At 52.3% G+C, this 27341-nt stretch overlaps 12 protein-coding genes across 12 annotated transcripts; 5 read left to right on the top strand and 7 right to left on the bottom strand.

Annotated features, from left to right (window-relative positions):
* Positions 1 to 1349: 1349 nt before the first annotated feature.
* Positions 1350 to 3938, bottom strand: DACRYDRAFT_78259 (uncharacterized protein; the record flags this gene model as incomplete). Its single annotated transcript, XM_040776326.1, has 4 exons — positions 1350 to 1509; positions 1564 to 1958; positions 2010 to 3686; positions 3735 to 3938. The coding sequence occupies 4 exons, from the start codon at positions 3936 to 3938 to the stop codon at positions 1350 to 1352; spliced, it is 2436 nt and encodes an 811-aa protein (XP_040630239.1).
* A 407-nt stretch (positions 3939 to 4345) lies between these two features.
* Positions 4346 to 5314, top strand: DACRYDRAFT_50569 (cytoplasm protein; the record flags this gene model as incomplete). Its single annotated transcript, XM_040774996.1, has 4 exons — positions 4346 to 4523; positions 4580 to 5034; positions 5082 to 5180; positions 5231 to 5314. The coding sequence occupies 4 exons, from the start codon at positions 4346 to 4348 to the stop codon at positions 5312 to 5314; spliced, it is 816 nt and encodes a 271-aa protein (XP_040630238.1).
* A 62-nt stretch (positions 5315 to 5376) lies between these two features.
* On the bottom strand, positions 5377 to 6177 carry DACRYDRAFT_50152 (V-type ATPase; the record flags this gene model as incomplete). Its single annotated transcript, XM_040774974.1, has 6 exons — positions 5377 to 5440; positions 5493 to 5578; positions 5626 to 5741; positions 5789 to 5864; positions 5916 to 5998; positions 6102 to 6177. 6 exons carry the CDS (start codon positions 6175 to 6177, stop codon positions 5377 to 5379), a joined length of 501 nt encoding a protein of 166 aa, XP_040630237.1.
* A 688-nt stretch (positions 6178 to 6865) lies between these two features.
* On the top strand, positions 6866 to 8636 carry DACRYDRAFT_115524 (uncharacterized protein; the record flags this gene model as incomplete). Its single annotated transcript, XM_040770024.1, has 1 exon — positions 6866 to 8636. A coding segment is annotated over one exon (1721 nt), but the record flags the coding sequence as incomplete, so codon positions are not given.
* Positions 8637 to 9892: 1256 nt separating this feature from the next.
* DACRYDRAFT_115523 (uncharacterized protein) lies at positions 9893 to 10889 on the bottom strand (the record flags this gene model as incomplete). The annotated part of the gene is made up of 4 exons (XM_040770023.1): positions 9893 to 10064; positions 10111 to 10174; positions 10227 to 10562; positions 10611 to 10889. 4 exons carry the CDS (start codon positions 10887 to 10889, stop codon positions 9925 to 9927), a joined length of 819 nt encoding a protein of 272 aa, XP_040630235.1. The 3' UTR covers positions 9893 to 9924.
* Positions 10890 to 11032: 143 nt separating this feature from the next.
* DACRYDRAFT_65562 (uncharacterized protein) lies at positions 11033 to 12034 on the top strand. The gene is made up of 7 exons (XM_040775789.1): positions 11033 to 11049; positions 11098 to 11189; positions 11247 to 11344; positions 11395 to 11553; positions 11603 to 11634; positions 11690 to 11872; positions 11929 to 12034. The coding sequence occupies exons 1-4, from the start codon at positions 11047 to 11049 to the stop codon at positions 11439 to 11441; spliced, it is 240 nt and encodes a 79-aa protein (XP_040630234.1). The 5' UTR covers positions 11033 to 11046; the 3' UTR covers positions 11442 to 11553; positions 11603 to 11634; positions 11690 to 11872; positions 11929 to 12034.
* Positions 12035 to 12745: 711 nt separating this feature from the next.
* DACRYDRAFT_115521 (uncharacterized protein) lies at positions 12746 to 14534 on the top strand (the record flags this gene model as incomplete). The annotated part of the gene is made up of 8 exons (XM_040770022.1): positions 12746 to 12818; positions 12868 to 12902; positions 13431 to 13577; positions 13626 to 13635; positions 13687 to 13727; positions 13778 to 13803; positions 13853 to 13888; positions 13937 to 14534. 8 exons carry the CDS (start codon positions 12746 to 12748, stop codon positions 14496 to 14498), a joined length of 930 nt encoding a protein of 309 aa, XP_040630233.1. The 3' UTR covers positions 14499 to 14534.
* A 110-nt stretch (positions 14535 to 14644) lies between these two features.
* Positions 14645 to 16505, bottom strand: DACRYDRAFT_50254 (uncharacterized protein; the record flags this gene model as incomplete). The annotated part of the gene is made up of 4 exons (XM_040774981.1): positions 14645 to 14984; positions 15032 to 15420; positions 15473 to 16214; positions 16264 to 16505. The coding sequence occupies 4 exons, from the start codon at positions 16503 to 16505 to the stop codon at positions 14645 to 14647; spliced, it is 1713 nt and encodes a 570-aa protein (XP_040630232.1).
* Positions 16506 to 20841: 4336 nt separating this feature from the next.
* On the bottom strand, positions 20842 to 23022 carry DACRYDRAFT_78248 (uncharacterized protein; the record flags this gene model as incomplete). The annotated part of the gene is made up of 7 exons (XM_040776325.1): positions 20842 to 21355; positions 21449 to 22310; positions 22379 to 22514; positions 22562 to 22661; positions 22725 to 22822; positions 22885 to 22943; positions 22995 to 23022. 6 exons carry the CDS (start codon positions 23020 to 23022, stop codon positions 21970 to 21972), a joined length of 762 nt encoding a protein of 253 aa, XP_040630231.1. The 3' UTR covers positions 20842 to 21355; positions 21449 to 21969.
* Positions 23023 to 23172: 150 nt separating this feature from the next.
* Positions 23173 to 24327, top strand: DACRYDRAFT_21537 (deoxyhypusine hydroxylase). Its single transcript, XM_040772436.1, has 2 exons — positions 23173 to 23394; positions 23451 to 24327. The coding sequence occupies exons 1-2, from the start codon at positions 23235 to 23237 to the stop codon at positions 24257 to 24259; spliced, it is 969 nt and encodes a 322-aa protein (XP_040630230.1). The 5' UTR covers positions 23173 to 23234; the 3' UTR covers positions 24260 to 24327.
* A 152-nt stretch (positions 24328 to 24479) lies between these two features.
* DACRYDRAFT_106494 (DUF427-domain-containing protein) lies at positions 24480 to 24884 on the bottom strand (the record flags this gene model as incomplete). The annotated part of the gene is made up of 3 exons (XM_040768278.1): positions 24480 to 24527; positions 24575 to 24674; positions 24730 to 24884. The coding sequence occupies 3 exons, from the start codon at positions 24882 to 24884 to the stop codon at positions 24480 to 24482; spliced, it is 303 nt and encodes a 100-aa protein (XP_040630229.1).
* Positions 24885 to 25184: 300 nt separating this feature from the next.
* On the bottom strand, positions 25185 to 27066 carry DACRYDRAFT_21536 (uncharacterized protein). The gene is made up of 9 exons (XM_040772435.1): positions 26816 to 27066; positions 26740 to 26767; positions 26493 to 26687; positions 26289 to 26444; positions 26152 to 26241; positions 25861 to 26103; positions 25726 to 25808; positions 25584 to 25672; positions 25185 to 25529 (listed from the first exon to the last, which is right to left on the bottom strand). Exons 1-9 carry the CDS (start codon positions 26904 to 26906, stop codon positions 25275 to 25277), a joined length of 1230 nt encoding a protein of 409 aa, XP_040630228.1. The 5' UTR covers positions 26907 to 27066; the 3' UTR covers positions 25185 to 25274.
* Between the last annotated feature and the right edge of the window lie 275 nt (positions 27067 to 27341).

The following is a 27341-nucleotide window of genomic DNA, read 5'->3' as shown; positions in this document are numbered from 1 at the left end:
GCGTTGGGGGATCAAAATTGAAGGAGACGCTGTCCCTCTCCGAAATGTGGGGAAATAAACTTTAAACTTTACTTTGGGCGCGTTGCCACCTTGGGGATCCGAAGGTCACGTTACTACATAGAGATGGACGGGTTGATGCAAAGATGGCACCATTTGGGGAGAATGGCCGATGGGAGGAGTCCCGGTTGAACTCAATCGAAGACCCGTGTATTGATCAGAAGTAAAAGTGATGACTCTCAATGAGCTGCCGAGCACCAAAGATGGCATCACATTCTGAATTTCCAAGAACACGTGGTCATCTCTCCCGCTGGTGAATGGTGTGCATCCGCTTGTTCTGACGAAGACGGTCGGACTTCGTTACTAGCAATCTAACTGCTTTTTCTTGAATTAGATCAGACACTTATTGAACGTGTCTCTGGTCTTCTCAACCCTACCTATGTATTCCCAACCAGTATGAAACGTGTAGTCTCGGTTATGAACGTGTAGTGTATTATTCGTCGGGACCGATCACTTCTTGTAATCCTCCGCAAATACCCTCTCTTCTTGCATCGCAACGAACCAGGCTTGCGGTGCCACTTGAATGAAGCGCGTGATCGCGCACGCAATTTTCTTTGCACACGTGCTATATGCCCGAGTCACCCCTAAAGGACTCACATCATCACAATCTGAAAGCCCATGGTCCGACTGTCCCTTTGAACCACCGCATTGATGCTTAATATAGGAGGTCAACCATTCGTGTCACTGGAGGAAATAGTAAAAGAAGGTTATAGCAGGCAGTCTATTGTGTCGTGGATTGCCAACGACGGTCAAAGTGGCCGAGAAGAGGGAAGAAACTTGTTCCACTTTCTTCCATGTCGGGAACTTCCGTTTGACGAGCATCTCGTATCCAGGTTATGGAGTGGTCCTTTCTCGAAGCACCAGCTGGCGAGTACCCAATTGGGGGTCAAAACGCAGCATCGCCTTTCTGAGGGGTTCACCTGGCCGCAGGTGATTGGATGAAGGTTGTGGTCACCTGGTTGTCGTGATGACGCACAAAGTTGAATAAATGAGCAGCCATTTGGCTTGGAGTGATCAAAGAACAAAAGCTGCGACATCTAGAATGACGGCGGTAGGGAGCCCTCCGCGCGAATATACCCCGATGTCCGACCGGTGATCGCTTGGCAGATCCGACAAAGAGGGGACTCATGAGTATGAATTCCTACTTGACCTCGCAAGATACAGCGTGTAAGGCGACGTGATGATACAGTATGATGCAAACGACCACAATATTTTCTTGAACAAAGGTAATATCTCTTCACGTGTCTGTCAGCTGAGGGTGGGTGCTAAGCTGGCTCAAGTGCACATTTCGTTCACCCAGCACGCAATTGGGGTGTCCAATCATACTTCGCATACATCTTCCCGAATGACTTTGCTCGCTGGCTGTTCATACTGTAGTCGACTCTTCTCGGATGCATCCACTTTCGAGGTTCCAGTTCCAGCATGTTGCCGATGATCTCGGCTGCAAAGTTTCTAAGGTCACGTCAACCCAAGCCTCGGTGGCTGAAATGCGGCTGGAGTACTAACCTTGGGAATGTACCCTTCCTCCCTTCCTCTTCCCCGGCATAGTCATTATCCTCATCAGCTACGCCACCACTGTCACCCTCAATGACATGACCGTAACCTTTCTCGCTCTTGTAGTCCCATTGAACCATGAAGTACGGCAAGGTTTCCACCATCATCCGACGGAAACCGCCGGGACGCTTGCTGAAGTCAATGAGAGGGTTGTGCTGCGTCCAATCCGACTCCGATGCAAGAATAGCTTCACGGAAGTACGCGGGTGCATCCTGCCACGATGAAATGGGAAGCGGAATGACCTCGATATACGTGTGTTTCTGGGGTTTAAGGGATATCACCGTTTCCCAAAACAACGGAGCTTTACCCTGGTCGTTGTACATCTGCATAAGCGTTTTCATGAAATTCTACAGGAAAAGCTGGTGAGATTTCGTGCGAAATAGACATGTCTGACTCACCTTCACTTCGTCCCACACTTCCTCCTCGGCTTCCAACATGCTTAGATGATGTTGTACAGGCACGATATAGCAGTGCCCATCTACTAGTTCTTCAAAGGCTGGTACAGCAAGGTATGCTCTGGTGCCCATAGCAACGACACCAGCCTTGGGTGCAGAATCGTCCTCGCCAAAACAAAATGGACACGTATCGAGCGCTTTCTTCGTCCGCGCATAGTCATCGATCGCAAATGCCCGTTTCATTGCTTCAGTTCTCATTCGCTTACGAGCAAGCTTCTCCGCATTGTCGTCGATATAGTCCAAGTCATCCTCGAACTTTGCGTCCGTGGCAATCTTTCGCGCCAGTTCCGCGTCCATATCTGCCCCGTCGGCGGATTTCGCAGCGGCCTTTTCTTGTCGTAGCATATCTCCAAGAGACAGCGTGTCGTCATCATCGTTAACACGTAGCACATTTCCTTCTCTGTCGTAGATATCGAGCGGCTTGCGCTTCCGTTCATTGCCAGGCGGAAGTACCGACTCGCTGCCAATATCGTAAAGCCGACCCTGGACATCGAAGACCGGCAACGCCTCAGTGCGTGTTTCTCCAGCGGTATTTGCCTCCTCATGCCGTCTCACAGCGGCGTCGTACTCCTGCTGCAGCGCCTCAGCACTGGGGGCGTTCATGAGCTTCGCTCGCAGGACTTTGGCCTGGAGCTTGTTGAGGCTTTCTGTAGTCGGCACGGCCCCAGACCCGGAGGCAGATATTGCTTGGACTCGCACAGGCGGCGTCAGAGCGGCTGGTAGAGAGGTACGAGGAATGAACGTCGGACGCGGGGACGCACGAGATGCGGGTGTGTTGAAGGAACTGCTCTGAGCGGTGCGGACACCAGGTGTGGACGGATTTGACTCATTGGGACCACGAAAACTTGATCTGCTTGCAGGACGGCTGCTGCCAGAAGAAATGTCGGTGCGGCCGTACCGTTCCCTTCGGTCGTTGTCGTCACGGTCGTCCCTGCCGCCTCGCCTTCGGTCCACATCTCGATCTCCACGATTGCGTGTCCTATCATTCCTTTCGTCCAATATTTTTCTTTCTTCTTTCGCTTCCTGCCACGCTTCCACGCTGCCATACCGTTCCAGCGCAACTTCGTCGATATCGCGGCCAGAGTCTTCCGCTTCCTCGTAGGTGTGACGAAGTTTCGCCATTCGCCAACTGGATCCCGGGCCACCTGGCACGATCTTGGATGAACGCTCTTTGGACAAGGGAGCAGCGCTGGGGTTTATGTCAGGGTTGAGCTCGCGTTGACTGTATTTCGGCTGATGCATGCAATCAGCTTTGGCTCTAGAACAGGTGCATTTATGACTTACGGGTTCGGGAGCCGTTGGTTTCTTCTTCCGTTCTGTTCCTAAACTGCTGAAAAAATCGACTCCGCCCTCCAATGTGCGACCACTGGTAGCCTCATCGCCATAACCTTCCGTCATTTGGCCGTTGTCATCGGTCTCGAGTTCTGCCTGCACAGGGTGTGCCGACAAAGGTGAGGGCACGATGGGCTTAGTTGACTGGTAAGAGGGTGGTGGAAGCATCCACTCTTCTCGTTGAGAGGAAGACGTGGCAGTGGAAGGAGGTAATGGAACAGGTGGTGGGGAGCTAGCGTGAGATTTGAGTCGCATGTCTGCTGCACTGGGAATGTCCGCCACTAACGACTGTTGCTGCATCAGCATACCATCATTCACATAGATATGAGAACTCACTATAGCACCATCCTCGTCTATGTTCTTCTCGACCCAAACGCCCTCATCATCATCATCTACAACTTCGAGTGCTGCTCTCTCTCGTTTGTCTCTCTTCTTCTCGTTACGGTCGGTATCCTTCCCCTTGTCTTTCCGATGTTTATGTTTCTTGTGCGCACGCTCGTCGTTGTCGCAGTTCTGTGACGAGCGCTTCTCTGAAGGCATTCAGGTAATGAGAGTGATGTACAAGGTCAATAATCGACAAAGTGACCGTCTTTGGTCTAAACTGGAGTAAACATGCCGGAGCCGACAATTTACCCACTCAATTTAACGCCGACAGCGGAGATAACGGGTTCTCGTCTTGCTGGCAAGGCCTTTGGGAACAATATGTAGAGGAAGGAAAGATTAGAAGGGTTGAGCTTTTTGGAAGATATTATTAACATTGATAATCGTCTTAACAACACAATTAAAGATACTTTCCTCACGAGAACTGATTACAGTCATGCCATCGACAATGGATATTCCACCGCATCAGCGCTCATCCGCCTCCGACTTGCGTGAGTCCCTGCGTAAAGGGCGTGGTCACTGCCGAGAGCCAGGGCTGCCTCAGGCGCTTCGTCGACCTGACCACCATGTCAATCTCACGGCACAGCTCTACTGCCAAATATACGCGGCTTGACGAGCATCAGCACCATGACGACGAGGACGATGAGAGCATCCACAGCGACGGCACCGTGGACGAGCTCATCCAGTCCGATGATCCTGAACACCCGGCAAATTTGATTCCTGAGCTTTGCAGAGGGTTCTACAGTGCGTGATTCATGCCATATCTCGTCATAGTCGAGGATCTGACTTCGCTGTGATAGCGCTCGGCTGGGTAACGGGCACTGGAGGCGGCATCTCGCTCAAGAGCGGTAACTTGGTCTACCTCGCTCCATCTGGTGTTCAGAAAGAACGAATCCTCCCCGAGCATATCTTCGTACTGCCTTACCCTCAGCCCGCGGTTGTCAAAGCGCATACGGAGCGGACGTTCCTACGCAAGCCAAAGCAGGAGGGGCTAAAGGAGAGCGCATGCACCCCGCTCTTTTGGAACGCATATGAGCTCAGAAACGCTGGCGCTTGCATCCATACGCATAGTCAGCATGCGGTCATGGCAACGTTGCTCTGGAAGGGTGAGGTATTCGAGATCAGTCACCAGGAAATGATCAAGGGTATTCGGATTGGAGGGACAGGCAAGACACTGTCGTATCTGGACACCTTGGTTGTGCCCATCATTGAGAACACCCCACACGAGGAGGATCTAACAGAGAGCATGAGCGAGGTAGGTATTTCTGCTCCCTCCTGAGTAATACCTCAAGGGTGGTACAGATGATGCAGAAATACCCTGATGCTGCTGGAATCCTGGTGCGAAGGCATGGGTTGTATGTGTGGGGCCCAACCTGGCAGAGCGCGAAGACTCAAGCCGAGGTGCGCCGTTCGTACTGGCCTCCATGCCGTGATGCTCATGGTAATTGCAGTGCTTGGACTACCTCTTCGAGATCGGTGTGAAGATCAAGCTCATGGGTCTGCCAGTCTGCCCTGCGAAGGAAGGCGGTTTGTAGGAGGAATATGAATTGGCGATTATCAGTACAGTATGATATGGTTGCAATAGGCGGAGTCTAGCTCATAGAGAGCAAATGCCTTCCAGGCCAGAAACGCGAGTGTTCAGAATAAGGGCAACGATCAGCCTGCATGTTAGAAATCAGTGACGAGTGTTCAATGAACAAGACTATCACTTACCCATACAGACCTAGGACCTCCGCGAAGATGAGAATGAGGACCATCGTCACGAAGATGCGACTTTCGTACGCATATGCGCGTACACACTGGCTCTTTTGTCAGTACAATGCATACGAACTCGACCAACACGCACAGCATCGCCAACAATTCCAATCGCGTACCCAGCCGCCATCCCCGTAAATCCGCATGACATTCCAGCAGCCAGATGGATGAAACCAGCATATAATGGATACTCGGTGTCCGGTGATACTGGGATGTGTGAGCTCCAATTGAAATGGGAGAAGAGGAAAACTCACACCCTGCCGAGATCAAGACGCTGACCACCAGACCATACACAGCAATGATACCGGACATGACTACCGGGATGAGAGACTGTTTCGTACTTCAAGATGAGGGCGATAAAGCTGGATGCAGAGCACAAACCCTCATGAGCAATTCAGGCTTGAATGTCCCAAGACCTGTTATGCCAATTCCAGCCTTTGATGTCCCATATGCAGCACCGACGGCTTGAAGAATTCTTAGCGCAAGGCTCAAGTAAATTTGATGATATGAAGTCACTCACTGCTGAACACCATCTGAGTGCGGCATCAGTACAGTTCATAACGCGACATGCACATCTACTCACTGCAGACGTGACACCCGCGAATCCAAGAAAGGGGGCAAATGGTGGACAAAGTTTAGACATCCCGAGTAACGGACCAAGGTAGAAGAGCGTAAAAGAGAGACGATGAAGGAGGAGGACAGGACGTTGACGAGGGAGAGGCCTGTACTCGACAGGGTCGGAGAGAAGTGCGGAGGCAATCATCGTCGATGACAAGAGTAATTTCCTCCGATGCCCCCTCTGCGGAGACAAAGTTCCTACAATGCCCCTCCGGAGGCAATTGCCCTAAATGCCCTCTTCGTGCTGCGTATTCGGGCGTCGTCTTTGTGGCAGTGACAGGAAACTCATAAATGAGGGAGTTTAGGGGTCTTCCAGTAATATTTACATATGGTGTTATCAAGAAATTAGATAATATACTCCTAAATAGAGATGTTTTTTGAGGGTTATAATAACAGCAATGTATCAAAATGACTGAGATAGATTTTGCTCTTTCATTATGCAATCTTTTCCGTACTATAACACCCAATACTTGTGGGACCCCTGAACTATTTAACTATGAGTTTCTTTCTCACTGCCACAATGACAACGCGCAAATACGCAGCACATGTGAAGAGAAGAGGGGCATTTAGGACAATTGCCTCCGGAGGGGCATTGTAGGAACTTTGTCTCCGCAGAGGGGGCATCGGAGGAAATTACTCTCGATGACAACTTGAAGCTGCAGCTGCCATACATGCTTCAGTCTCTCCTTCAATCGGACGACCTCATACTATATCCATGTTGTCTTCATCTTACCAAGGGGATGTTGAAGCACTCCAGGAAGCCGTTCATGCCGCCCGAATCTGCCGTGACAAGCTATCGCAAGTCCGCATCAGAAGTGGCAATATTCGAAGCGCAACAACTGGCACAGATCCTGAATCGGAGACTCTGCGCACTCTTCACAAGCTCGAGGATACGATGACTGCCCTCTTTGTCCAATTGGATGAACTTCGCAATCGTGTACTCTCACCCATGACTCGGCTGCATGACGAACTCTTGCAAGAGATATTCGTCTACTGCGTTGACGTACGAGTGCCACATCCCAATGCCTGGCTCCAATGGGACACATTCGACCCTGTCATTCTGACGCATGTCTGTCACCAATGGCGAACAGTGGCACTCAACACTCCCGTATTATGGTCGAAAATAACACTGCAAGCGGTATCGAGGTCCCATCAGACTTTGTTCGACCCATGGCATGATACGATTCTGTCTCAGGACGACCCAACCTTCCCACAATCTCGGAGGCGATACAACGAATTCATCAGACGCGCCAAGACTTGCGGGCTTCGGGTGAAGCTGAACTTTATCGACGAGACTCCCGAATACGAACGACGCTTGACGAACGAATTTTGTCGGCTGGCACAGTGTAACGAGATTATAAGCTTACGCCTTTTTACGGCCAAGAAGTCCGATGACAACATAAGCACATGCCTAGAATTTATCCTGCCAAGATTGCAGAAACTTGAGATTTATCAAGTCGCACCGCCGCTTACGGATCTGGATCCTCCTGATCAAAGTATAACCTGTGATAAACTCCTCTCGAAGGAATGGCCACGACTACGACAGTTGGAATTCAGAGGGATCTCATTACCAACAAGGGTGCCCTTGGTGCATGCACCTTTACCAAACCTTCGTACGCTAAAGATAATTCTGACCAGAGGTGTTTCGGACAATATTTCGAAACTCTTCAAGTTCATTGGATTATGCAACACGTCTCTTGAAAGGCTAGATGTTTGTTGCGGTTGGGACTGGCAAATCGAACCTGACACCGAAATGGCCCTGTATCTTCCCAGGATCGAACAGCTTGAGCTATCTCTCGGCAGCAACCCTCTCATTTCTATTCTTCAGCGGATACGAGCGCCGTCATTGAAGAGTTTGGGAGTGAGACCCACCAGGGGTGCGGAAGAATCTTCTGCTGCTCCTGCAGTAGTCTCGGCTCTAGAAGTGTTCATTGGATCATCGAGATGCCGACTTGAAACTGCTTGCATTCTTGGCATTTCTGTGATTGCGTGGAAGAAGCTTGCCGAGTTGTCGCCAGATATTCGGTCCATGACTGTGCACTTATCCACAGCTTATTTTTCCGCAAACGAAGAGGTGATCAACTTGACCGACGACCCACTCCAGTTCTCGAAGCTGGAAGAGATACATGATCAGAGCGAACTCACTGAACAGTCGCTCCGAATGCTGCTTTCGTTCGTGCAATCCCGAAGACGGTTGTTTGCTGGAGGGGCGATGGTGCGACCCATTCGATGTATTTCTCTCAGATCTGCTCAAGCAAGACGAGCACCTGAGACGCAGCAAGGTTGGTCCGCGATTCAAAAGGAACTGGCGGATTTAATTGAGGAGCTAATCATCGGCCCCGTGAAGTGGAACAAGGCGACAGGGGTATGGACACAATGGGAAGGATCCACTGATGAGGAGGGGCCATTGGCGGTTCTGGACCATAGCTGGTAGCACTGCCCTTGATGGGATGGCTGCAACGTATAGGATAAAAACAGTATAAATGAGTCGCTTTTCATGATGTAAACCGGTCTAAAGCAGACACCAATTATGCCTGTTTATATGAGAAAGGCGTTGGCCGGAATGTGCTGCCATGCACATGGGGGGAGAGTGGAGCCAATTCGTCAATAGGTGGGGCAGCCCTTGAAGGCATTCGATCAGTCAACCCTCTCCCTACATCTTCTGCACCAGCTCTCATCGTTTCTTCTCATAATACGTGTGCCTACTCTTGCAAAAAGGATGCCGAAAACTGCAGGAGGCTGTAGACCTGTTTCGATTATGCGATGAGTCCCTCGAGGTATTGGAGCTCGACTGCGGCTGGGGATTTCAAAGCAAACAGGGACATGAACCATCGGTTGCCCTTCCTACTCTCCAGAACATTCGACTCTCGCGAGGCAATCATCTCATTCATTTCATATTCCAACGGATGCGAGACCCTTCGCTCAAGACACTGGAGTTGGAAGGTATCTCCCCAAGTGCGGGGAGCGGTGTTACATCCTGTTGATGTGGTCTCCGTTGTGGAGGCCCCTATTTCATGGACATCCCAATGCAGACTTGACGGGTTTCATTTTCTTCGATCTCCCGATGGCACATTGAAAGAGCTTGCCTAATTGATGCCAGGCATTCGAAGCCTGGGTGCGAGGTTTGCTGATTCTGATGGTTATGCGAACCAACCCTCGAGGATGGAAGAGACTCATGACTGGAGCACCCACACAGCGGATTCACTCCATGATTTGCTCATTCGTGCGATCCCGAAGACAACACGCCAGAGGAGCAATGGTGTACCTGATTCGATGTCTTTGCTTGAGAGGCAACAATGCAAGGGCTGCCATCGAGAACCACCAGATTTGGGCAGAAATACAAAAGGAAAAGGTGGATTTAGTGGGGGAACTTGTTATCGGTTGTGTACAAGCCGACAGGGAGTGAATACCGAAAGGAAATGCAGACTGGGTGTTCAGCGCTTGTCAACCATCCTTTCCGTTATTACATTACATAGACCATCAACTGTTTCCAAATGAACAACGCAAGCGATCACCTTCTGCAACTTTACAAGGTAGAACGCTTGCCAAGGCAATACTGACCATGGCAAAGAGGCTCCGAGCACGTTGAAAAGAGGAGGCAGTCCAAATACCGACATAGTCGCGTAAGCAGGCAGAATGTTGGCATCAGGTCATATGGTGCTTCAAGAGGCATCTGATATTTGCCCTTCATTAAGTTAATGATCTCGATCTGATTTAGGAGGAATGGTATACCTGCTGTTCTCTGCCGAATCGCCCTCAATATCTGATAGCTTCATGGTGGAACGCCGGTGAAAATATACATCGCGGCACCATTCTGAGATGTTTTTCGAACGATCTTTTTGCTTACAAGGGCAATCAGACATTTGTTCACCCGTGCTTGTGTCAGGTCCGGTGCCTTCACTAGTTCTGCAACTGAGGGCATGTCAGATATCACGCATGGTTTCGGAGATGACAGTACTTTTTAGACCGTTGGGAGCATCCATGAGCTTGTTTATGACACCTTCCATCAACTTGCGAGTGTCCTGAGAGTTCATTCAGCTTTGCCCTGGCAACCGGCTGGAGGGAGGAACTCACAGGATCGTTTCCTCTGTATTCGATTGGCATAACCACCACGATCTTCTCAATGTCGGCATCTCGCTTCTTCTTCTCCGCAGGACTCATCTTCTTCGCAGGTGCTCTCTTCTTCAAACCAGGCTTGGGAATGCCTATCTTCACCTCACTGACGTTTGGAGAGCCCACCGTCGTGGCATAGGTCGTGTTTCCATTATCGGCTGTAGTACGCGTTTTGTCAGATAATCCATGAGGTGGGTCTTTAGTCGGAGAAGATGGATGATGAGCCTGCCGGGCAAGTGCTGCTGCTGCACGCGTGGCTGCCTCCTTTGCTCGGACAAACGAATCTTCGCTTGGAGCCTGTCCAACTGTTAACGTGTAACCAGCCGTCGGAGTGCTAAATCATACCTGCTGCCACTCCACACAAAACGCATTCATTCTCAATGCATATAAGTAGCTTGCAAAAGCTTCGTTGAACGTTCCCAGTGCATCGTATAACCCGTTGAGTTGTTCGAGATTGTGCTGCAAGGCATCTGCTTCATCTGTAAGGTCAGACAGAACAGGCGCCAGGAAATCAAGAGCAGTTGTAGGAGCTGGATGTGCTTGAGATAAAGACGATCTATGCAGATCTCGCAGCGAAGATTGAGATACGCGTCGAAGCGGCGTCCGGGATGTTGGGGGAGCCATTGATGAACGCGTCGGTGGACAACGATCGACGCGACGCGCGTGATGAGCACATAGCGGAAACAAAGGTTCACGTGCACGGACACAATTAAATTGAGCGCTCATACTTTTCGCCACTTGAGGTTTTGTGCCTTTCTGAAGGATTATTATCTTCGGTATCATGGTGTGTAGTCCAGCCCGTATCCTGGAATATACAGTTAACTCTTATTAGATTATTCCCGTGCGTTGCTTTTCGTGCGGCAAGGTTGTGGGAGACAAGTGGGAAGCGTACATGCAGTTACTGCAAAGTGATGTGAACGAGGGGTATGTGTCCTCGTGCAGATGTTTCTGTTGGTTGTATATCGCTAACCTATACGGCAGTGAGGCTCTCGACGAGCTCGGACTACGACGATATTGCTGTCGGCGCATGGTGCTCACACATGTGGATCTGATCGAGAAGCTGTTGAACTACAACCCTAGTGCGTCAGACTCATAATGCGTCTCCCACCACCGCTCACATAGCATGCAGGTGAGAGGTCAAGGGATAGGCCGATAGATGCCGATATTCGCCCTTGATCGTGATTTGTCTTTTACTGTGTAGTGTGTATCTGCAGAACGGTATTACCCTGTGCGTCATGAGATTAGTTTGCAATCGATGTGCTGTCCAAACATTCTCTCCGGCCGCTGAGTAAGCTCTCTGTTGCCCTGTTCTTTCCTTACACTCCAGCATTCAGCAGGAGATGCTTTCAAGTTCCATTTTTCAGCCTCAGTACGCCCGTGCCAGGTGATCAGGCGAAAACTATTTATCCATTCCGTGCATGTAGCTGAGGAATTTTGTCCGGATGCGGTAAACCGTAATCCAGTTCTGGATGTGGGGCTCTTGCGATTCTTCACCGGCAGCCGCGGAGGCTGAGGTACGAAGCGCGGCATCCTCCGGAACTTGGAGTTTGGACTCGTGGGCAGCGAAGATACAAATCCCATGTCTTTCGGCTGTTATAACGTTTGCCGTGAGTGGTGCCCGATGCCTATTGTTTGCCAGCTCTGAAAAATTGTTCGGCTTTAGGCAAGGTTCTTTCGAGTGACGTGTCTGTCTACTGGAACATAACCTCCAATTCTAGATTCCACTCTGGTTCTCTGTGACAGAACAACAAGCTTCATACCTTCCTTTTTCCTGGCTACCTTCTATATGCTATTCTCTGGCCTGATTACTTCAACCGCAAAATCAGGTCAGGAACGTTCCATGAGATTCTGGCCATCCACGCGGACAGCCTTCTGAGATGGAATGAAGAAGCACGTTTTCGTTATACTTGCGCCTGATCTAATCTAATCGGTGGAGTACGGTCATTGGCCCCTATGTTTCTCTGTCGCTGGCGAGGGCGGGTATGCGTATGTGCCTCACAGATGATCTCTTACCCGGCCGAGGAGTTGTCACTCCTCGTCTTCTTTGAACATGTTCTTGTGCGGGGATTGCCAACTTTCGGACCAATGGCAGGCGGGTCATCTCCCTCAAATACTGCCCGCGCGTCTGCTGTCGAGGGTGCCAAGCACGCTGCGTCAAGTCAAGAATTTTGCATAAAGATGCAGAGTCAATTGTGTAAGGTCGACGCATCCCCTGGATGATTTTGCTATGATCTCCGCTTGCACTGGGCGTCATGGACCCTTCAGAAATGATGAGTGCCTCCTTGGCGAGTGCGTACGTTTCAGCAGCTGGCTTGGCAAGATCATTTCTTTCACCAGTATCACAGGCTAATTCTTCCTCAGGTCATCGTACTCTATGACATTATGTTAACAACGAGCTCTGAGGTAGTCATCTCTCACTCACATGGAGCATCGGTCAATTTCATCACACTCACCAGATTCGACTCATCTGGGGTGCGTCGATGTCAGTCGCAAAGGCATTGTATCTCTACAATCGGTACACTGTACCGGTTGCGTTGGTCATCAATGCTTATAGTGAGTGTTGAAGGACAACCGGTTCCCTTGTGTTCTCAACATCGGATAGTGATGGCCGGATTTGCGGTGCCAGTGAGCCCGGAGGTACGTAAACTTGCCGATTATGGAACAGAAGTGCTGACAATTTCCAACAGTTGTAAGTATCTCGTACATTACCCGGCTGTCGTTTAGACTGCTTCCTCTCAGTTGTGCAAAGTTTTCTTTGGGTCTCGGCATTTATCAGCTAGGCTGTTCAGTTGGGGTACTGCCTAGTACGGCGATCCTTCCTATTCTGAATCGTCCAGTCCTGATTTCATCACAGCGATGCTTCTTCTCAGAGTATACGCACTCTATGAACGCAATTGGCGTGTTTTAGCAGGTCTTGGAATCTTTGCGTTCGCAGGGCTGACAACATGCCTGACACTGGTTGTTTATGGAATGTTGAGAGACTTCAGTGAGTAACACATGCCCTTACACGTCGGAAACTCAGGTTGCATTAGCTCAGCAAATATACATCCCCTTCACCCATACTTGTGCATATCAGGGTATGACGACATACATGTGGGCGGTCTGGCTCATACTTGTGAGATCGCACCTTGACGTGCTGATTCAATTGCTGACCTTTGTTCCCAGAACCTCTATTCCATCTCCTTCGAGACGTTGATCGTAATTCTTATTGTCATCCGCACATGGCGTAATAAACGCCGGCTATGGAGAAGGAGAGATACTCCCGCCCCTCTTACCGACGTGCTGCTGACGGATGGTCTGATATACTTCTGTGTACGCCATTGTTTAATCGATATTAGACCTTTTCCTGACGAGCCCTAGACCATGGTTTGTCAGTGTTGAGAGTTCTTTCCGAGTTGGACATGCCTCATGCTGTGTCTAGTACTTCTCATCGCCGGCCTGATCGATTACATCGTGGCACCAGTCAGTATGATCATCGCTGCCTCTCCATTATGTCCTAACCCGCTTGCCAGGACCCATATGCCCTAGTGGGAATCTAGTACGTAGGCTCCCATAAATGAGTAAACGGCACTAAAGGGCACGTCTAGTTTCCTCTGGTCAATCCACGCCACCCTCGTATCCCGGTAAGCTCTCTTCCCCAATCCGACCCTCATCTCCTAACGCACAGCCAGCATCTACCTCCATCTGCGGGACGTCTCCTCCCATGTCGACTGGACAGTGCACACAGACGTCCGCCCCCCAGTCCCCTTCGCGACCAGGTCCAGCCCTCCTCCATTACTCCCTCTCCCTAGACCCCGTGAGGTACCCTCTCGCAGGGGGAAGCTCAGGCTCATGTCGGACGCCTCGCGTATAGTGGCTGAAGCGGGAGTGCTGGATATTAGTCGTTCTCGTGCTGCTGCCGAGTTGCCAATGATAGAGATCACGCTCGCTTCCCCTACTTTGGAACCGGAAGACACGGGGACGTCGCCTGAGGGAAATCAAGCGTGGAGGGAAGAGAGCTGCTGGTGGCCTGATAGTGAAGAAGAGGAAGAGATAGACAAGCCAGGCGAGGAAGGGAAGACCCGATCGTCGATCAGCACCTTTACGCATGCTTGGTGGAGCCGGAACGTCTCGCGGGCCACACTCCGGTCGAGGGAGACGAACATGGACAGCCAACCGAAGATGGGGATCCCGATGCATCAACTGGGAGGGAGAGGGGAAGTAGAGGAAGATGAGATCGGTCGAGCTTTATAGCAGTTATTGTTTCCCTAGGAACACACGCATCTGTAGCCATATTCAGAACTGCGATTCAGTCTATCGATACAGTCATCTTTATCCGTACATGCACGTCCTTCCCCTTCACTCAGAGACAGTATTTGGATGCAAGGAAGGGGGCGGGATCAGAGCGAACCACCAACACTACCCATCGTGAACGCACTCGCTACCGGCCCGTCGAGCACCGTCATCTCCTCCCTGCTAAACCCGAGGCGTGGGACGACCCACAACCTCAGCGGTACGAGCAAGAAGATGACCACGGGAAAACCGATTGCAGCAATCGTCTGTACGATGGCGAATGTGGCCCCGAACCCTAGGAGCTCTATCAGGAGGAAAAGGAGGACACGGGAACGCCGGGCGGGCAGAAGGGGGTGTGTGGGCAGGAGGAAAGATCGGTCTGTGAGGAGGTAGAGCGCTTTGCTCGTTAGGCCAGAGGTGAAGAGCGCGTCGGTGCCCATATACCAGCTGCTCTGTTTCAGCTAGGGTCTGGGAAGAGGTGGAGAGGGACATACAAGAGTCCTGCTAGGACTCCACGCGGTACCAGGCCTAGGAGGTGCAGGAAAGGAGGGCTAAGGAGGAGGAGACACAGTGCGCCCTGGGCGAGGTTGCTCACTCGCTGCTCAACGACCGCGACGGGTACTTCCCGGCCTGGGTTGACACCTCCCTGCGGGCCGGCCATCGCTCGCTCTGCTTCCTGCTTCTCGGCTTCTGTTTCCGGGTTATGGGCAGGACCTAGGACGAGCAGGGAACGCGCGTGGATCGGAGCTTGCGGGATGAGCCCGTTGGGTGCTGGGAGGCCTAGGAGGCCAGCGAGAAATGTGCTCAGGCCGAGGAGGAAGAAGTCCCAGTGGAAGCCTGGGGGTTTCCGGAGTGGGAAATCCGACGACTGGGCGATGAGGGACTAAGTGAGGTTAGCGGGTGGAACGGGGAGGGATGGGTGATGGAGGGCGTACGGAAACGTTGTGATCGAAGTAGAAGAGGATGAAGAGGATCACACCGAAGGGGAAGGCGATGCCTACCCATTTGGCATCGAGTTGCCAAAAGGGGACGAGCCAGCTTCGGCCCCCGGCGGGCTGGAAGCTCCCCCCAACGGGGAGGATGTCAACGCCTCGCAGCGCACCCCAGTATCCGAGCCCGGTGGTGGCGACGAGGGTTAGGGGCATGCCGTAGTCTGCGCAGAAACGGCGGACGGGACGGGGGAAGTATATGCTGTCTCCGAGTTGGAGCCAGAGGTGGGAGATACCTAGCATGAGCAGGGCGAGGATGATCGATGCCAGTACGGAGGAGGTAGGGATGCTGGGCGTTGACAGTTGGCGCAGGAGGATCTGGACTCCGTACTGAAGGTAAACGACGGAGACGAAGAACCCGAACGTGTCGCATGAGAAACGGGTGACGCGGGAGAGGAAATTGACTGCTCCTGCTAGGGCGGCGATGATGTGCAGGATGGCGGCCCAGAGGTAGACCCAGCCGACGAACTGGAGGTAGTTTGGGGGTGAGGCTTGGGTTTGGAGTATATGGAAGATCGTCGTGTTTAGCACTGTTATGGGGCCTGTGACGCCTAGGATGCATAGGGGCTGAGCACCGAAGATGCTGAATATGAAAGAGGCCATGAAGGATGAGAGCAGGACTTCGGTGACTCCGTACGCAGAGGTCGTCTCGATTAGGTCGAGGGAGAAAGCGATCCCAGGTAGTACACTGGAGAGCAGGGGGTCAATGGGTGAGAATGGTGGATGGGAGGACGCACTTGGAGAAGAATATCATCGTCGTCGCAGGGATGACGCGGTAGTTCCAAGCATCGCGCCAGTCACTCCAGTAGTATGGTGCACGGGCTTTGAGATCTCTGTACATCCCCCGTCCTATATAACCCCACCACCTCGTGCGTGGAGTACGGGAAAGTGTCTCTCTCCCCAAAGTGCTGCAGCTCTCGCTCTCCCTGTCATCTCTCCGTTTCCCAGCGGCCTCCTGGACAGTGGAGGGGAGCTTCATCTCCTCCCTCGCAGGGTAGAGATCTGTGGCCAAAGGAGTGCCAGGCAGTGTGGGTGACATGAGGGGTGTGTCGAGAGGAGTGTGAAGGCGAGAGGGTTGGACGGATGTGCTGGGCGTGGGGCGTTGACGGGATGGTCCTGGGAGGGGGTTGGCCATGGTTGCCTGTATGTGGGTTCCGGAAGATGTGAATGGGTCGACAGTTCTATTCCAGGAGTAGCCTTGTATTTGTATATCCGTGTCTTCTATTCCTAGTGTCGGATTTTATAATGTCATGCAAAGTAAAGCACAAGCACAAGCCCAGATTGTCTTTTATCTTTCTAACCAGTCTTAACCTTGCTAACAAGGTGGAGTAACACAATTCACCAAATTTGGCCGAAAAGGTAAACGCCGAAAGGGACTAAAGCGAGACCCCAAGAGTAAGCATTCGGGGTCCCTCTTTGGTACTTGCCTCTGAGTCGACGTTCACTCATTCATTGCAGCATACACTCACCTCCGAACACAGGTGAACGATGTCCCTCGACAGGTACATCTCTGACAACTCCCTCCGCTTCTTCGGTCTATCAGACAGCAACACCACATCATTCGTCATCGCAGCCGCCTTTGCATCCCGTTCTCCCGACCAGCTATTTACGACACTCGCGAGTGCAGGGCTGCCGGAGACGGCAGAGGCGCGCGCGTTTGTTGAAGAGGTTTGGGGTCGCGCACCTAGGAGGGAGAAGAAGAAGACTCGGGAGGTAGAGGAGAGGAAGAGGAAGGAGCTGGAGGAGAGGGAGGCTAGGGGGAGGAAGTTTGGGTTCTTGATGGAGGAGGAGGAAGAGGCGAGTACGAGCAAGACCAAGAGCAAGGAGAAAGAGAAGGGAAAGGGAAAGGAGGAGAACAGGGTCAAGGGAGTAAAACGCCATTTGAGGCAGAGGGATACAGCGCATGACTGGGAAGACGACGAGGAAGAACAAGCCCGAAAGCGCTCACGCGTCGCCTCCCCGCGGCACACGCCCGAAGCCTCCGGCTCCCGTTCTCCCCCTCCCGGCTCCCCAAAACCAGAACAAGACGAATACGAAGACTCTGCTTTACAAGCCGAGCGCGAGCGACTACAGGACATCAAGGAAAGGGACGAGTTCGCGCGCCGTATACGGGATCGGGATAAGGCGAGCACGAAACGGGTCGTCCAGGACCGGTCGCATGGTGGTGCTTCCGACGCTGCGCGCCGAGCGTTGGGGGACGACGCTGTTGCTCGGGTCGCTGCTATGCCCAGCCTGAGAGAGCGGAGTAGGCAAGAGTACCTCACCAAACGCGAGCAGCAGCAGATCGAGCTCCTGCGAAAAGAGATCGCCGACGAGGAAGCTCTGTTCAGCGGGATGACGCTGACCAAACGGGAGAAGAGGAATATGGAGTATAAGAAGGAGGTGTTGAGGCTCGCTGAGGAGAGACTGGGGATCGACGAAGGCTATGAGGGGTACATGATGCCTGAGGATTATATTACCGAGCAGGGGAAAATCGACAAGCGACGAAAGGAGGCGGTCCTTTACCAGCGGTATGAGGAGCGACGCGGGGAGCGGGAGGCATCAGGATCAGGAGCGGTGGAAGGGAGGTTCACGTCGGATGTGGATGCGTGGGAGCGTGCTCAGACGGAGAAGAGCGCCTTTCGGACAGGGGCTTTGGATAGACCTGAGATGCCGGACGAGTATGAGTATGTGTTTGATGAGAGTCAGACGATCAGGTTCGTCATGGAGAGTACGCTGGGAGGGGAGGGGATGGTTAGCCGGGAAGAGGCGGAATTGAGAGCGAGGATCGAGGAAGCCGAGAAGAGGGGTGCGTTCTCTCCTTCCATTGAAGTGTGTGCATACTCACGCCTTGTAGCGCAAACGATCGAAGAGACACGCAAGTCCCTCCCTATCTACACCTATCGATCCCAGCTCCTTGAAGCCATCTCCCAGCATCAAGTGCTCATCGTTGTCGCCGAGACCGGGTCTGGGAAGACGACCCAGCTCCCGCAATACCTGCACGAAGCCGGGTACACGAAAGGCGGGCTCAAGGTCGGCTGCACCCAGCCCCGGCGTGTAGCTGCCATGTCCGTCGCTGCCCGTGTAGCGGAGGAGATGGGCACTAAGGTGGGGTACGAAGTGGGGTACAGCATCAGGTTCGAGGACTGTACGAGCGATAAGACGGTCTTGAAGTATATGACGGATGGGATGCTGCTCCGAGAGTTTTTGACAGAGCCGGATTTGGCCAGCTATAGTGCGCTTATTATCGATGAGGCGCATGAGAGAACGTTGAGTACGGATATATTGTTCGCTTTGGTTAAGGTACGTCTTTGCCCCACCCATGTGTGGAGTTGCGCTGACCCATTGCGTGGTAGGACATCGCTCGCTTCCGCCCGGACCTACGAGTGCTCATCTCCAGCGCAACGCTCGATGCGCAAAAATTCAGCGACTACTTTGACGGCGCACCCCAGTTCCACGTCCCCGGCCGTCGGTACCCCGTCGACATCCACTACACCCCGCAGCCGGAAGCCAACTACCTCCACGCGAGCATCACCACTGTTTTCCAGATTCATACGACCCAGCCTCTGCCCGGAGACATCCTTGTCTTCCTCACAGGCCAGGACGAGATCGAGGCTGCGATGGAGAACCTGCAGGAGACGGCCCGCGCTCTGGGGAACAAGATCCCCGAGCTGATCGTTTGCCCTATCTATGCGAACCTGCCTAGCGAAATGCAAGCGAAGATCTTCGAACCCACCCCTCCCGGAGCGAGGAAGGTCGTCTTAGCTACCAATATTGCAGAAACGAGCATCACCATAGACGGAGTGGTGTATGTCATCGACCCCGGGTTTGTCAAGCAGAACTCGTACAACCCTCGCACGGGCATGTCATCCCTCGTCGTCGTCCCTATCTCCCGCGCATCGGCGAACCAGCGTGCGGGCCGCGCAGGGCGAGTAGGACCAGGGAAGGCTTTCCGTCTGTATACGAAATGGGCGTACGCGAATGAGCTGGAACAGAATACTGTGCCTGAGATCCAAAGGACAAACTTGGGGATGGTCGTGCTCATGCTTAAGAGTTTGGGAATCAACGATCTCATCGGGTTCGAGTTTATGGACCCGCCCCCGGGGGAGACACTGCTCCGCGCTGTAGAGCTGCTGTATGCCCTTGGGGCGCTGAACCATAATGGCGAGCTGACGAAGCTTGGGCGAAGGATGGCTGAGTTCCCCGTCGACCCGATGCTCTCCAAGGCGATTATCGAGAGTGAGAAATATCACTGCGTGGACGAGGTGCTGTCTATTATCAGCATGCTGCAGGAGTCGAGCTCCCTTTTCTACCGACCGAAGGACAAGAAGCTGCATGCGGACCAGGCGAGGCAGAACTTTGTCCGCCAGGGAGGGGACCACTTCACCCTCCTGAACGTGTGGGAGCAATGGGCAGACACGAACTACAGCATGACTTGGTGCTACGAGAACTTTGTCCAGCACAAGGTGCTCTCCCGCGTGCGGGATATCCGGGACCAGCTCGCAGGCCTGTGCGAGCGCGTTGAGGTCGTCGTCGAATCCAACCCTAACTCGAACGATATCGTCCCTGTGCAGAAGGCGATCACCTCTGGCTATTTCTACAACACTGCGCATCTCCAGAGGAGTGGCGACAGCTACAGGACGATCAAGATGAACCAGGTTGTGTATATCCACCCGAGCAGCAGCTTGTTCCAGCAACAACCGCCGCCGAAGGCTGTGTTGTACTATGAGCTCGTGTTGACGTCAAAGCAGTACCTCAGGCAAGTCATGGAGATCAAGCCCCAGTGGCTTCTCGAAGTTGCTCCGCATGCGTTCAAGGAAGCAGATATCGAGAAGCTTGCAGGTGGGGATCAGAAGAAGATGCCCAAGGCTGTGGGTGCGTCTTCGGCCGCTGCAAAGTCATGATCGCAGTCATTGGTGAATTTGTTGGTGAGAATATTGTTTTATGTATTCCATTATCTGTTGCGATCTGTTGCGGTTGATTCGCTCCGAAACCTTCCCGGAGCTTCAGGGAGAGAAGCATGGAAGCGGGCCAGACGGCCGGGATAACAGTACCCTGGGATCTGAGATAGAGTGTGGAATACGATATTGCCGGGTTTGTATTGCAATGTATGTATTTCCCAAGGAGCACATTGTTGGACGATTCCTTTTCCCTTGCTTTTTTCCCGGGGCTCTTATCCCACGCTGCCAAGCAACATGGAAGTCAAAAGCCCACGGGTATGACATGGATTTGACTCACATGGACGCTGATGGGCGCCACACGTCAGTGAGGCGGATATTCACACTCTCCGCATCACAGTCCCTTTCTTAGCGCTTTCCAGTCAGCCTCAGCGGCACGGGCCATCCCCGGGCACCGCTCATCAACAGTTAACAATCGCACACGACCCCCCTTTGCCCCTTTTCTCCTTTCCTTCATCTATAACTACCACGTCTTGGCCCTTTAGCAAAGTTTTCAAGCAAAGGAAACGAGACGATGCCGGAAGAAACGCAGCTTTTTCTCGCGGAAGACTTTGTCATCTCATGCGGCTGCGTAGTCTTCATCCCTTCCACTTCTCAAATCGTGCTTGTCAAATCTCTCAGCGCGACGCAGTCTGGCTCATGGCTACTGCCCAAAGGACGGAAGAACGTAGGGGAGACGCTCGAGGCGGCTGCCGTGCGGGAGGCGTTCGAGGAGACTGGGTGCGAGTGCGAGCTCTTGCCCTGCGTACTCGGCACCCGCGCGACCGACTCAGCGGTTCTTGGTCGCGTGCGAGATGTTGTTCGGAACACAAGCTGTACAGAACCCATTGCGGTGCAGATGCGGCAGACAAGGCATGGGCACCAGAAGATGATCTTCTGGTTTATTGGCAAGGTGCGTCCGCGGCCCGTCGCCCATCCACTTATGGGTCACACGACCATCAAAGAAATTCTGATCAAATGCTGATTTGGGCAATTCCTTTTTCAGATGAAAGACGGATGTACCCCTCAACCGCTCGAGGAACACGAGCATTACGAGGTCGGCTTCTTTGGCTATGACGAGGCAATCGTGCAGCTCAGGTGGGACCACGATCGCGAAATCGTTAGGAAGGCAGTGCAGATTGTTCGTGCACAGTCGAATCCACCGGCAATCACATCCGTGCCGGTCATGAAAGCGGCAAAGTCTACGATGATCATCACCAACGGTCAGACAAATGGCCTAACAAATGCTCAGTCAAACGGTCAGTCAAATGGGTCAAACGGCAAGTCAAACGGGTCAAACGGCAAGTCAGACGGGTCAAACGGCAAAACAAACGGGTCAAACAACAAAACGAACAGGTCAAACTGCCAGTCAAATGGTCAGTCAAATGTTCAGTTGAATGGGCAGTCGAACGGTCAGCATACCAAAGCATTGTGACACGACATACGGAGCGAACGGAGGGAGGAAATAGGGATGGATATACAGTACAGGCCCGCCGGGAGTGGCAAAACGACAAGACATGACATAGCCTATTCATCATCCTCATCATCCTCACCCTCGCCCATCGCCTCATCGTCATCACCTCTAGCAGCGACCGGCTCGTCATCCTCGATCACGAATTCCTCCACTCCACCATCTTCAGTCCACATCGCCCTCAGCCTGACCCTAAACTCTGCCATCTGCACCCCTAACAGTTTCAGTAGCTGCGCCTGCTCCGAACTCAGTTTTTTGCCGACGGTGCACACGACATGTGGTGTTTCGACAGAAGGGATACCCCGCACGAGCTTGGTTGATAAGCCAAGTTTGCGCAGTTGGGGCTCCATACTGTGCGGAAAGGGAGAATCCGGGTCGTTGTACTGTACTATCGGGCCTGCACTCACGAAATGTATGAAACACAAATACATTAGACAATTTTGTAATGATGAAAAATGCACGCACCGGCAGGCAGGGTTACCGTCTGACTGGCAATGTTCCCCGCACGCGCAAAGTCCTTCTGTCGGAAGTCGTCAAACCAGGCTTTGGTCTCCTCTTTCTCCCAGTCGGTGAAGAATAAGCCTACAGGCCCTTCTAGCCGCTGTTCGGGAGGTTAGCGATACTCGGCATGAGGAGAAAAGAACGCACGTTGGCAAGCTTTCGTAACTGGGGCTTCAGCTCCTCTTCCTCAGACGTGCCGAGCGCCTTGGCCATCACTTTATTCCGACCAAAAAACAGCCGCCCCGTCCTATACGCCGAATGAAGATAAATATGTTAAGTACTCGCACACATGAGCAAGAGAGCGAAGTACCCCTTCCAGGCCTTCCTCACGTCCTTAAGCGCCCCGTTTCGCATATCGGACACGTCAAAGACGTAAACATATTTCCACTTCGATACATTTTCTTTTATCTGCAGTCACAATGTGAGTTCTCATTCAGAGTAGACTAAAACGGAGATGGAAAGGAACTTACATCTTCGATGAGCTTCGCCTTGTTCTCTTTCGTCTTCTTGTCGGTTTTAGTGAGCGAAACTGCGTCGATGTCAGCATTTCTATTTCCATAAGAAACCTAGTAATACTCACCGACCTTCGACCTCTTTGATTTTGGCATTTTGATTGTTTAAACGTCGTAACGAAAGGGTATGGCGACGTAGGAAAAAGTGGTCGAAATAATCGTCAGGGTCCACTACATAGCAAAACTGACAGCGAATTTTCAGCGCTGTTTGACGGCGCCACTCTCAGTCTTAAGCGCCCATGTGCTAGCAACTTGAACTCCCTATACCATCTCATCTGTGATCTGTGTGCTCTTTCTTATAAATTGGGATGCCTGTGGAACAGCAGCTAGTATCGGATGCTGAGCTCGAGAAGCTCGAATCTGTTCTGTTGAACAAGGCGGGGGACGTTTCCCTTCACCGACGGTTTCGGGCGTTGTTCACCTTGAGGAATTTGGATGACGACCGAGCGGTAAAAGCTATCTCCAATGGTGTGCCTCATCCCATACTCTAATTTGCAATTCATCAGGTGCTAACGATGTAGAAGGGTTCGCTGATGAGTCGGCGTTGTTGAAGCACGAGCTTGCATATTGCCTGGGCCAGATGAAGCGTACATCCGCACTTCCGATCCTCGAACATGTCCTTCGAGATACCCACGAAGACCCCATGGTACGACACGAAGCCGCCGAAGCTCTGGGTGCGATCGCCCACCCCACCTCCATGCCCGTCCTCCAGCAGTATATCTCTGACCCAGACCGCGCTGTGCGCGAGACGTGCGAGATCGCCCTTGCCAAGGTCGTATTTGATAATTCTCCGGAGGGGAAGGAGTTCCGCTCTAGGGAGAGAAGCGAGTTTACGTCGATCGATCCAGCGCCTCCAAGCGAGGAGAAGGAGGAGATCCCTGCTCTCCGAGCGCGCCTCCTCGACATCTCTTTGCCGCTTTTCCAGCGGTACCGCGCAATGTTCGCTCTACGGGACATCGGTACTCCTACAGCGATCGACGCGCTTGCAGACGGCTTTACAGACTCGAGCGACCTCTTCAAGCACGAGATTGCTTTCGTCTTCGGACAGATGAGCGACCCACATTCGGTGCCCGCGCTTCTCAAAGTGCTCCAGAAGCCGACAGAAGCGGACATGGTACGGCACGAGGCTGCTGAAGCACTCGGCGGGATTGCCACAGACGACGTACTCCTACATCTGAGGGAATGGAACAAACGTCCTGACGCACCGAGGGTGGTGAGGGAGAGTTGTGAGATCGCACTGGATATGTATGAGTACGAGCGGAGTGGGGACCTGGAGTACGCGGATGGGGGAGAGACGGAGAAGGGAGGCGAGGCTGTTACTGTTGTCGTTTGAATAGATGGGAACACGAACGAGGCAATCTGGAATGTCTAGACCTGTATGACTTGTCATTTGTAGTTTATAATCCCACATCACTCTTCCACGCTGACCACGACGCTCCACTTTGATTAGCAATAAGCCATATCATTTGATTTTAATATACAATCTTTGACAATGGAACAACAATACATAGCTAGGGCGGCTTAACTGCATTTTACAAGCTCACGAGGTTGTTTCATTGTACCTTTACGTTGACTTTGTTCTTGTAAAAGGCGAAGTAATCCTTGATCTCAGCAGCCGCAGCTTTGGGTCGGGATAGTACCTACGCACTGTGTCGGTATTGTTCAAGAGGATCGTGGTAGCTACGTACCAGGCCGCATCAGGAATAACTGTTCCGTCGGATAACTTGAGGTTGTAGTAGCTGGCCAACCTACCCAGCAGCTTCAGTCTTGGAGCACTTTCCGATCCAAAAAAAAGGCACTCACCCCTTCCAAGGGCATGTCGTATGCGTATCGCTCTTTTCAAATAGGCTCTGGTCCTGCAGCGCCGAAGGTGGGAAGTACTGGTTCCCCTCGACAACGACGGTCGCGTCGGACTGGGCGATGAGGGTGCCGTTGAGAGAGGCGGTTGCGGACGGCATTTTGTAGGTCACGGACGTTTGAATAGATCTTCGAAAGACGAGGAGCGAGCTGTTAGCCAGAGTGAATGGTTGCTTGAGAGAGAAGGGGCGCGTCTACATTACACCCCCGATGGATTTCCAGAGAGATCAAAGGGATCGATCGAGATGACGAAGCACAAGGTGTGAGATGCGGGGTATCATGGCCCATTTTAGACAGTCGCTGACAAACCACTTAAAGGAAGGCCTAGAACGCTTTGCTCTCAAGCCAAGACTCTGTCACAAGCGGCAATGCAAGTCATCCATAAAATTGCAACGGGGGTCATTGATTTCTTTCACTTTACACATACATATATCGGTTATCCGTGTTGTTCAACTCCGTCAACCCAATCCAAATTCTTCAAGGTCATAACATCACGCATCCGGGAACTCTTCCTTCATCCTTTGTAGATCCGCCTCAAAGCTCTCTCGAACCTTCACTGCAAATGAAGAATCTGTAAGTACCTTCATCCCAGTGAGCGCGATCCCTTTCGCGGCGACGAGGGTTGCGGCGTGTGCTTCGGGTGTTGCGGCGGCCGCTGTGAACAGCGGGTTGTGGTTTCCTCCACCTGGTTTGGTGGGGATGGCATAAACTGGGTGAAGGCCGGGAAGGGCATGGGAGACATTTCCCTGTATAATGGTTAGACATCGTCGACTCGGGTTTACAAGGACAGGCAAACGAACAAAGTCTGTCGAAGCACCAAAGAATCCCTCCGGACCAAGGTCAACCTTATTCCCGAACTGTCCCTCCACGATATTCTTATACTCCTCCGCTGCGGAAAAAACCATCAGCGCTTAAACCTGTCGAAGAGTTGAATTGGCCTACCTAGTGGTTTGTTTGTAAGCAAGTCGATCATCATCGACTGTTCAGTTATCTTCGTCTCGCAACCTGCTGCCAGTCCTCCTGCACTGTCTCCTTGTAAGCCATATCTTCACCGAAGCAACCCACGTCAGCACGTACGTAAAACATTCCTTTACTCTCTTCATAACCGGCCCGATCTCCTGATACCTCGGCGTCCGGACATAATAGCTCAGCTTGGCATAGTCTGGCACGACGTTAGGCGTCCAGTCCTTTCCTTCCAAACTGCCGTGCACGCGGGTTGTCGGTTTCAGCTGCTGGCGGAGGGTCGAGATGGACGTGTATGCAATAACGGCTGCATCCAGCGCGTTGCGTCCATCCCATGGGGCAAATGCGGCATGGGCGCTCTAAGGATGTTAGCTGTGGTTTTTCAAGGTGGAAGAGGATACGCACGTATGACCCGTATACTCGACCTCTACCTGCGCCCTTGCAAGACAACTGTTCGCACCATGCCAGTCTTTCGCACCGGGGCGAGGGTGGATCCTGTGAGATGTTAGGATTTTACTCGGTCCAACGTTCCGACCGCGTACATCAGGCAAGCGTCCAGCCCGTCGTAGGCTCCTCTCTTCAACAGTATACACTTTCCATCTCCTCCCTCTTCCGCCGGTGTGCCCATAAGCGTGACGGTTCCCGAAATGTTGTGTTGCTTCATCGCTTCTGCAACACCCAACGCGGCTGCGACGCCCCTGATATCCCATCAGTTCGCATTCCTTCACCTACAGACCAGAACGCACCCAATCGCGATCAAATTATGACCACAAGCATGTCCGATACCTGGCAGCGCATCCATCTCGCTGTTGAAGCCAAGGTTCCTTCCTCCAGAGCCATGGGTAAACGTCGCGACCCATGCGGTATCCAAATCCTTCCAGTGTGGGGTAACGTTGAATCCCTTGGACTCCATAAACTTCGTTAGAACATCATGGGCGTATCTAAGCTTGGCATGAAACAAGATCCAACAGAGTGGGTGGGATGAGAACGCACTTCTCCTCGAAGCGGAGCTCGGGATGTTCTAGATATAGTAAGTACAATGCTCTACTAGGAGTGGGTGACGACGGACCGTGAATGCCAAGGCTGAGCTTGCGGAGTTCCCCACTCAACTCGTCGATCTTCTCCGTAATCGTCTTGGAGATAACGTTGCTATCAGTCATGATTACGGAAAAGTGAAGATCCCAAAGTTGAGGAGGAATCAAAAGACTAATATCTTGCCAGATGTGGTGGAGTCAGGGTGGCAAGATGAGTGATATTCGTTTTACGGGCTCTTGTATTGCGTCTGCAGCTGTGTGATACCACGTGCTGCTTGTGGATTGCTGTTATTGTGTTAGTGATATTCATTCATAACGCCCATGTTGGCCAATGCTTACGGCCGATGATCGTCGGCCCGATTCCTCAGATTTGGAGATCCGATGGACGTTTCCGTACCTCCGGAATGTAAACATGGCAACGGTAAGTTTCGGCCCGATGTTTCGGTACGTTCTCTCTCTTCTACACCTCTGCGCTAGTCATCGACACCTACCTTAGCTACAACTACGCTTTACCACGCTCTAGGCGATGGCGAGAATTCAACGCTCAATCTGGCAACTCGG

This window comes from Dacryopinax primogenitus (assembly GCF_000292625.1).
Source record: "Dacryopinax primogenitus strain DJM-731 SS1 chromosome Unknown DACRYscaffold_6, whole genome shotgun sequence".
Classification (NCBI taxonomy): Eukaryota; Fungi; Basidiomycota; class Dacrymycetes; order Dacrymycetales; family Dacrymycetaceae; genus Dacryopinax; species Dacryopinax primogenitus.
Note: the sequence above shows the minus strand (reverse complement) of the source record. Positions and strands in the feature narration are given on the sequence as shown.